The following is a 10,494-nucleotide window of genomic DNA, read 5'->3' as shown; positions in this document are numbered from 1 at the left end:
TGGTGTTTTATTGAATTTGCATTGCAATAGTTTCTTTTGTTTTGAGTTTTGTATATATCGCACATATTGTATAGTCTTACTTGTTTATATTTATACTTATAGTTGTGAATTTGTCATATCATTGTTTGTTCTTTTCACGTTTGCTTGTGTGTTGTTAGGAATAGTCGGACGGAAGTAACTTGAAGGAACTTTCTTTAATAACAGGCGTCGAGCTTACGACGTAAAACAAGCATGTTTATTCTTTTTAGTTTGTGTTTAGTTTAGGTAGTGTTATGCAATTGTCTAAACAAATTTAGATCGGACCAGTTCTTAAATTTCATATCTTCACTTTTAAATTTGTTTAGACAATTTCATCCGGTCTTTTAGTATATGTATATTAATTGTGTTCACGTTTGTGTTCGTCTTTGAGCTTGTTGTGAATAGCTTGAGGATATTTAGGTGGTTTGTCAAGTTTGATCGATTCGACTTGCAAATGCGTGGTAATGATTTTGTTAAGGTTTTGTACACGTTCGAGGTATGTGTTTATCGCTTTCTATACTTTAGCATATTCAGGATACTTAGGCTTTTTACAACTTTTATGTCATTCATTCTTTTGTATACTTGTTCATTTGTGAATCACTTTAGTTCCCACCTTTTTTGCGAGGTAGCTTTCCATTGTTCACATATGCTGGAGACCACAACTCTTGTTCTAACTGGATTTTATTATGCTTAATCTTTTATGTGTGTTGATTGTATAATTGCATGAAAGTGATCAAGGCATTTTTGTTTCATTTTGAGCACAACTACCTTGGCCAAATAGACAATTCACCTTGTGAGTGTGTGATCATTAGTACCTCCTTTGAGCCTTTTTGTCAATGTCCATGTTGTTTTTGCTAAATGCTTGTCTATGAGTGTTTGGTTCTCATTTTTGTATGGATGTTGATTCTTTGTTTTCTTGAACCCTTAACCATGATTTTTGGTTTGAATTTTTACCTTGCCTTAGAAAGTAGGGAGTATTAACATTTTGATAATATGGTTGAATTCAAGTTGGGGAGAGAATGATTGTGTACTTATTGGTTGATTGCTATGAGGTTGAAAGAAAAGAAAAAAAATATGTGAAAAAAAAAAGTGAAAAGAAAAAGAAAGAAAAAAGAGAAAAGTTTTGAAAAAGAAAAAAAAAGAGTTTGAATAATTGTGCAAATAAGTATGGTGCTTTGGTGTGAAATGTGGGTTGATGAGGAAGTTTGATCGAGATTTCATTGTTTGGGCCTTTGTGAATTGATCACTCCCTCAGGTTTTGGCAAGTTTTTGTTTCGATTAGCCTTAGGAATTTCCCCTTGTTTGTTCACCCAAGCCACGATACAACCTTGAAAATCCCTTGTGATTCTTGCTTTTGTATTTTTAATACGATTTTTGGATGACAGCATAATTTAGTCTTTTGTTTGCAAGATTGTGGATGAGTGAAATTACCTTATTTTGTGTGTTTGTCATCTACCGATGATTTCATTTTGCTAGGTGTGATTCATTTTTGAACTAGTATTGTTTTAGAATGTTTGGTATATTATTTGTACTTTGCGTTTGTTTCATGTTTATGTTATCGTCGTAGTTTAGTGGTAAGTATTTACTTTGTGTGTACCGTTTTGCATTTGAGTCATACATTTGTCCGTGTTTCAAAACTTGTTGTTGCGTAATTGCTTGAATATCGCTTTTGTTTCCTTGAGTTAGTTGATTCTTGTTTAGGGACAAACAAGTTCAAGTTGGGGAGAGTTTGATAAGTGCAAATTGTAGCTATTTTTGCATATACTTTTTAGTGCACTTATCGACTTTTTGTTGTTAATTTCAGTTGAATAAACCCAACTTTTATGTAAATACGTTTAGTTTGTGTATACTTGTGTTTTTGATTCATTTATGTATCATTTGATAGTTTTCTATTCATTTTGTAGGTATTGAGGCGTATTTGGAGCATGAGCAATAAAGTGTCGAAGACATGGCTTCAAACGCGCGATTTTGAGCAACGGAAGCAACTAATCATCGAATAAATCTCAAAATCAAATAAAAATAAATCATCAATTTAGTTGATATTCATTCATTATTGGATAGAGCATGGAAAAAGCTTTCCAACGCTTCGAACCGGGCGCAAATCGGAGTTACGGTTCTCAAGTTATGGCCGAAACAGTGCAGAATTTTTCTGCTACTGGTGTCACTCGCCGGGCGAAGGATTAGGCTCGCCGGGCGAGCCCGACTGGCCCAAAAATGTGATTTGCTACTGCCTGGAGTCGCCGGGCGAACCATTTTAGTCGCCGGGCGAAGCAGTGTCGGCAGAAAACGCAATAAAGCTGTTGGAAATCATTTTTTCAAGGATGGTTGGATATTTTAGAGCTCCAATCCATCCAATAGCATTTTTTGAGTGGAATGATGCTAGTAAACACATTGGAGCTGTCAAATGGATGATCCGGGGTTGAATCCTTCATCAATCGGAGCCGACAAACCGGGAGATTTTTGGGTTTTTCTCCATTTCTTCTCTTTGTAGTTTCTTTTGTGAGTTTTGTTATGTATATACTTTGATCTCATGTATATTTGTTGACTATTATGTTATATAAAGCTTGCTTTCATATTTTTATGGATTATTGTCTTAGATTGTTGCTTTGTTGCTATGTGTTTGAGTTGCTATAGAGATGTAGGGCTCTAATGCTTATCTAGGATGATTTTCTATTAACTTAATTGCAGAGATGGATTAGGTTGATAATCACTTAGTGTCAGTGCTTAATGCGTCTGAGTGGTCGTGTTTGTCTGAGAGATCGACATTTACGGGAAGCTCGGATTTCTCATGTGTTGTTTAGGTGTCTGAGAGATCGTCACTTAGATAATGTTGTGGGTTGTGTTGTTGACATGTGGTAATATTGATAGGTTACAAGTTGAGTATATTCGGTCAATAAGTTTAAGTTTGTGAAGAGTAGATTATATGCAATACTTGATAGTTTCTTCTCTCTAAAGAATGAATTCTTTTTGTGTTAATATTTACTTTTCCATTTTTTATCTTTAACAAATTCAATCCAAACTCATAACTATGGAAACTGTTGAAAGGCAGTTCAATGCACTAGTCCCTGTGGAGACGATAATTTTTCCCGGAGTAATATTTCCAAAACTTTTGTTGCTTGCCGCTTTACCACTTCAACACTTAGCAATGATGACAGACTAGTATGCTATTTATAATAAAACCTAACATACTAACTAATGGGCTTTTTCAGCAAGACCCATTATACAAGCCAACTTAATAAACAAGCTAACTTAACAAATTAGGGTTTAAACACTAAAACCTAATTTAACATGCTAACAACCCTAGCATCTTCGACACAAGCATGTGAACAACCTTCGACTTCATGCTTAATTCTGTCGAACCAAGAAGCTACCCTTCGACCATACTAGAGTTCGATCCAATATCTCACAAATCTCCACCTTGGACCTAACTCTACAACGTCAAGGAACAAACTAGCTTTCTTCATGCAGCTTTATCAACTGCATACAGTGGAAAAACTTGCAACTCGGCAATGTCTTGGTGATCATATCAGCAGCATTGTCTTCAGTCGAAACCTTCAGCACTTGGACTTCTCCACGCTCGATTACTCCTCTGACGAAATGCAGCCTCACATCAATGTGCTTAGTTCGCTCATGATAGGCTGAATTCTTCGACAGGTGTATTGCACTTTGACTATCACATTTAACAGTGATACCTCGACCTTGAAGTTTCAGCTCCTTCGCAAAACCTTCAAGCCACAATGCTTCTTTCACAGCTTCAGTTAGGGCAATATACTCCGCTTCAGTGGTTGATAGAGCAACAACCTTCTGAAGTGTTGCTTTCCAACTAATTGCAGTGCCAAACATAGTGAAAACATATCCAGAAATAGATTTTCTGGAATCCATACAACCTGCATAATCAGAGTCGACATATCCTTCTATTACTGCTTTACTATCTTCACCCAAGGCTCCACCATAAATTAGGACTCTATTCAGAGACCCATTTATGTACCTTAAAATCCACTTCAATGCTTGCCAGTGAGCCTTTCCAGGATTCGCCATGTACCTGCTTACAAGACTGACTGCGTAAGCTATGTCGGGCCTAGTACAGACCATAGCATACATCAAAGAACCGACTATATTAGCATATGGGATGCTATTCATATAGGCTCTTTCGACATCAGTACTGGGACACTGATCAATACTCAGCTTGAATTGAGGGTTTGTTGGAGTCACAACTGGCTTCGAATTCGACATACCAAACTTTTCAAGAATCTTCCGTAGATATGCCTCTTGAGATAGACATAACTTCGACTTCTTTCTATCTCTTCGAATGTCAATTCCAAGAATCCTGGAAGCAGCTCCCAGATCCTTCATATCGAACTCCTTATTGAGTTCAGCCTTCACCCTCATCACATCTTCAACATTGTTGCTTGCTATGAGAATATCATCCACATAAAGCAACAAAATAACAAATGAATTACCAGGTCGAAATCTGAAGTAAACGCAGTGGTCGAACTGACTTCTAATGAAACTTATGCGTGCCATGAACTTGTCGAATCTCCTATTCCACTGTCGAGGAGATTGTTTCAGCCCATACAAAGATCTCTTTAACTTGCACACATAATCTTCCTTCCCCTTTTCGACATACCCTTCAGGTTGCCTCATCAGGATCGTTTCATCTAGATCACCATACAAGAACGCAGTCTTCACATCCATCTGTTCCAGTTCAAGATCGAACTGTGCCACCATGGCAAGCAACATTCGAATGGACCTATGCTTCACAACTGGAGAAAACACATCATTGAAGTCGACACCTTCTTTCTGAGTGAAACCCCTTGCAACTAACCTTGCCTTGTATCTTTTCGACGTCACTCCTTCAATTCCTTCCTTAACTTTGAAAATCCATTTACAGCTGACTAACCTTGCCCCAGCAGGTTTCTTGATCAGTTCCCAAGTATGATTATCATGAAGAGATTTCATCTCATCATCCATGGCCTTCTGCCATTCAGTCTTATTTCGACTCCTCATAGCTTCCTTATAGTCTCTAGGTTCATCGTCTAGAACCTCACTTGCAGAGATTAAGGCATAAGCTATAAGATCTGCATATCCAAGTCTCTGAGGTGGCTTGATGACTCTTCTCGACCTATCTCTCGACAATAGGTAGTCATCGTCAGTTTCCTCAACTTCAGCTTCTTCTTCGACTTCATCAGGGATATGCAATTCAGCATCAACATGCTCCACCTCAACAGGAATCTCTACCTGTTCCAGCTCTTCGTCAGATGTTTCTGTACTTCGACCAACATCATCAGTTTTCTTAAAAGCCATTTCAGCTTCATTGAAAACTACATCTCGACTGGTGATACACCTCCTGTGACCTGGCTCTAGGCACCATAGCCTATAAGCTTTGACTCCTTCAGGGTATCCCATGAACATGCATTTCAGAGCTCTAGGTTCGACCTTGTCTTGCCTAATGTGAGCATAGGCTATGCAGCCAAATACTCTCAGTTTGTCGAGATCTGGTGGATGTCCCGACCAAACTTCTTCAGGTGTCTTCATATCTAACGCTATCGAAGGACATCTGTTTATCAGATATGTTGCTGTCGAAACAGCCTCAGCCCAGAACACCTTCTTTAACCCCGCACTAGTCAACATACATCTAACTCTCTCCAAAATAGTTCGATTAAACCTTTCAGCCAAACCATTTTGCTGTGGAGTACCTGCAGTAGTTCTATGCCTTGCAATACCAGAGGCAGCACAAAAACTGTCGAATGCCTCATTGCAAAATTCAAGGCCATTGTCGGTTCTCAACCTCTTGACCTTTCTGCCAGTCTGATTTTCAACCAGAGTCTTCCAACTTTTGAAATTCTCAAAAGTTTCATCCTTAGTCTTCTGGATGAATACCCATAATTTTCTGGAATAATCATCTACTATGGATAGAAAATACCTTGCTCCTGAATGTGATGGACACCTTGCAGGCCCCCAAAGATCAGCATGGATGTAATCAAGGGATCCATGTGTTCTTTGTTTGCCTTTGTTGAACTTCACTCTGCAAGATTTTCCAAGTACACAGGGTTCACAAAACTTCAGCTTTTCGACTTTGTCTCCACCAAGCAGATTTTGTTTCCCTAATTCGACCAGACCCCTTTCACTGACATGGCCCAATCTCATGTGCCAGATTTCTGTCTTCGACAAAGGTTTCGTGGATACAACATTTGTCGAACCACTTACAACTTCAGCCTCAAGGGTATACAAGCCTTGTTTCTTCACGCCTCTCAAGACTTCCTTCGACCCCTTCATGACTCTTAGGATACTTTTCTCTCCTTGGAAAACATATCCTTTCTTGTCGAATTCACCAAGAGAAAGCAAATTTCTCTTCAAATCAGGAACATACCTGACTTCAGTCAACAACCTTATTGACTCATCATGGAGCTTGAATCTCACAGATCCAACACCTGCAATCTTGCAAGCCTTGTTGTTTCCCAGCAATACTGATCCACCATCTTGATCACATAATTCCTCGAACAAGTCTTTGTTTGGAGTCATGTGCCAAGTGCAACCTGAATCCATAATCCACTCCTTCTTAGAGTCACTGCTTGAAACCACAAGAACATCAGATGATTCGAAATCATCTTGAACAATGGCAGCGTTGCCATTATCCTTACCTCCATGATATTTCAGGCGTTCAGGGCACACCTTTCTTGTGTGACCCTCCTTCTTACAATGGTAGCATCGAATGCCAGATGCTTCGCCACCGTAAGACTTCGACTGGCTTTTGCCTTTCTTCTTGTCGAACTTACCATCCTTTCGTAAGAGTTTTCCTTTAACGGCCAAACCTTCGCCAACAGTCGAAGATTTATGCTCCTTTCGTTCATTCAAGTCCTTAGAGTACAAGGCTGATTGAACTTCTTCAAACGTCAGGGACTCCCTTCCATACAAGAGAGTTTCTTTGAAGTGAGCATGTGATCTAGGCAAAGAACACAATAGTAACAGCGCTTGATCTTCATCATCGATCTTCACATCAATATTTTCAAGATCAAGAATCAGCTTGTTGAACATATCCAACTGCTCAGCCAATACTTTGTCTTCAATCATCTTGAATGAATACAAAGCTTGCTTCAGGTAGAGTCGATTTACCAGCGATTTGGTCATATACAAACTTTCAAGTTTCACCCATAACCCTGATGCCGTCGTCTCCTTTGATACCTGTCGGAGAACCTTATCACCAAGGCTCAACAAAATTGCGCTGTGTGCTTTCTCGATCATAGTTGTCTTCTCCGCTGCCGTTAATGCAGCATTCATGGCTGCCTCTCCCTTCAACGCTTCCAAACAACCCTGCTGAACCAGTAGGGCTTTCATCTTCAAGCGCCACAGACCGAAATCATTCACTCCGGTGAATTTTTCAATCTCATACTTTGTTGACGGCATCTTCTCCACGCTCACCGCACCAATTTGTTGTGAAAACGATACCAATAACAAAGTATAATAGGGAATTAGAGAGGATAAGAAGAACACAAGAATTGGTTATAACTGTTATTCTTTCACTTTCTCTTAAAACAAGATTACAAGTTTACAAGAATAACAAATAACCTCTCTCACCCTAAATTAGGATTTGCAGCTTAGCAATGATGACAGACTAGTATGCTATTTATAATAAAACCTAACATACTAACTAATGGGCTTTTTCAGCAAGACCCATTATACAAGCCAACTTAATAAACAAGCTAACTTAACAAATTAGGGTTTAAACACTAAAACCTAATTTAACATGCTAACAACCCTAGCATCTTCGACACAAGCATGTGAACAACCTTCGACTTCATGCTTAATTCTGTCGAACCAAGAAGCTACCCTTCGACCATACTAGAGTTCGATCCAATATCTCACACTTAACATAACCAACTTATCTTTTGCAGATGATCTGTTGATTTTCACTAGAGGAGACCCTACCTCAATGGAAATCATGCTCAAACAGATTGAAAAGTTCTCTATGTCCACTGACCTTAAAATGAATCCCAAGAAATGTTTTGTGTATTTTGGTGTTGTTGATGCTGACACAAAAAACAGAATTAAAGAGATGACTGGCTTCTTGGAGGGCTCCCTCCCCTTCAGATATTTAGGTACTCCCCTCACAAGTAAGAAATTAGCTATTAAGCACTACTTGCCTTTGATAGATAAGATTATGCATAGGGTTAATCACTGGAGTGCTAAGATGCTAACATATACTAGTAGATTGCAACTCATACAAAGTGTTATTTTTGATGTGGTAAATTTCTGGATGAACTGTCTGCCCGTCCTAAAAGCTGTGCTGCATAGAATAGATAGTATTTGCAAGAGTTTTCTTTGGACTGGTGCTAATTCCCTCTCTAGAAAATCCCTAATAGCTTGGAAGCAGGTCTGTAAACCGAAAATCCATGTGGGGATGAACTTAGTTGACTTGGAGATATGGAACAAGGTCTGCATGCTTAAGTTGCTTTGGAACTTAGGTAAAAAACAGATAATCTATGGATCAAGTGGATTCATGCTTTTTACTTAAAGGGTGAGAATGTTCTGCTGACTGAATGCAAAGCTAGTTTTTCTTGGATATTTAAGCAGCTTTTAAAACAACAGGAAAGTATGTTCAAATGCAGCAAATTTTGGTGGATAAATTTAAGATGAAGGAGGTGTCTCGTGCACTGCAGAGCCAGAACAATAAGGTTACCTGGAGAAACATCATGTATCAAAATATAGCAAGGCCTCGTGCAATGTTTATTCTTTGGCTTGCTTGTAATGGTCGTCTAGCTACCAAGGACAGAATGAAGAAATTTGGGCTGGTGACAAATGATAACTGTGTTTTCTGCTCTAAACAGGAAAATATTCAACATTTATTATTTGAATGTAACTTGATGAAGAGCATTTGGACAGAAGTGCTTAGTTGATTACAAATTCAACATGAACCGAAACAGTGGGATGGTGAGCTTTATTGGTTAATCCAAAGTTGTAAGGGAAAGAATTGGAGATCCAAAATCATTGTTTGTGCTGCAGCAGAGACCATTTATGATGTTTAGAAGCTTCGAAACGATACGATTTTTGGCAACAATGTGAATATGCATAGGATTGGGAAAGACATCATAGATACTATTGTTTATAGGTGTTGGGCTCATAGAAAGCTCAGAGATCATATAGCCACTCTAATGTTATAGGTGTGGGCTTTCTTTTTTGGTTGTAACTAGGTGTTTGGAACTTTGGGGCTGGATCCTTGGCGATCGCCTTGTACTTTGATGATTTTTTGAATTAATCAACTATTATTGGTTCAAAAAAATGAACTTAAATTTAAAAACATTAAAATAGATAGATTAGAAGTGCCCTTAAAACTTGTTTTCTTCTAATATTCCCAGCATCATAATATCATCCTCTAAAATTGAAAAAAAATAAATGATTGGGTTCAAATCTACATCTTTGCAATTAAATGTTCATTGACAACTATCAACTTAGCTGTTTAACGAGACATATATATTAATGAATTGAAATAATATTTGTTTAATAATTAAAAATTAAATAAATAATTTAAAAATTATTATAAATACAAAATATCAACAAATCCAGTTAAAATTTGCAATTTAGTTTATGAAACATTAAAATAAAGACTAATATTAAAAAAAAAAAATACTATAATATTCAACGATGTTTATTCATTAAAATTTGTCTTTCAAGATTTATTTCTCAACAAACCTATAAAAAAAAATACCCAAATCTTATACAATACACTCACTAGATAGTACTTGACTTTATAAAATAAATTCTTCTTTGCTTCTTTATTTTCTTCTACAATACACTCACTAGATAGAGATAAGAGTCCCTAAAATCAAATGAACTTAGAGATTAAATATTATCATGGATTCATTCATGGATCATAGAGCTTGTTGTCACACGTGCATTTCCATTCTTGTGGATAGTAGGGTCCAAGATCCTCTTGTTTCTTTGGTGGAACATTCACAAGGATGGGTGTACAAGGGGTACATTCATCGCATTTGGCTATGCATGTTGGAGGACTAGAACCTGGACCAACAAGAAGCTTTCTTTTGAGAAAAATATGATCTTTTGGTTTTCCTTGAGACACCAAACCTTGTTTCATTACCTTCATAAGATGTTGTAAATAAACTTTAGAATTGAAAAGCTTACGATATTCGATATCTTGAGATGAAACAATGGATGCAGTAGTAGTAGCTGCGTAAAACATTGTTCCAATTGAGATCATAAAAAAGGAGACACAACAATAAAGATGAAAATTTTTAACTAACATGTTGGTACTTCTTATTCTCTCCAAGATATAAACAAAAAATATTCAAGAAATTTGAAGTACAAACTAACATAAGAGTATATATATATATATATATATATATATATATATATATATATATATATATATATATATATATATATATATATATATATATATATATATATATATATATATATATATATATATATATATATATATATATATATATATATAGCGTA

At 37.0% G+C, this 10,494-nt stretch overlaps 1 protein-coding gene across 1 annotated transcript; it reads right to left on the bottom strand.

Moving 5' to 3' along the window:
* Positions 1-9,877: 9,877 nt before the first annotated feature.
* On the bottom strand, positions 9,878-10,213 carry LOC131659536 (EPIDERMAL PATTERNING FACTOR-like protein 6). Its single transcript, XM_058928713.1, has one exon. The coding sequence runs from the start codon at positions 10,211-10,213 to the stop codon at positions 9,878-9,880; it is 336 nt and encodes a 111-aa protein (XP_058784696.1).
* Between the last annotated feature and the right edge of the window lie 281 nt (positions 10,214-10,494).

The sequence above is a fragment of the Vicia villosa genome, linkage group LG3 (assembly GCF_029867415.1).
Source record: "Vicia villosa cultivar HV-30 ecotype Madison, WI linkage group LG3, Vvil1.0, whole genome shotgun sequence".
Classification (NCBI taxonomy): domain Eukaryota; kingdom Viridiplantae; phylum Streptophyta; class Magnoliopsida; order Fabales; family Fabaceae; genus Vicia; species Vicia villosa.
This window is presented reverse-complemented; position numbering and strand designations above follow the sequence as displayed.

Bases quoted from the DNA above. Each gene is read 5' to 3' on its own strand.
- LOC131659536 (XM_058928713.1), bottom strand. From the start codon at position 10,213: ATGTTTTACGCAGCTACTACTACTGCATCCATTGTTTCATCTCAAGAT.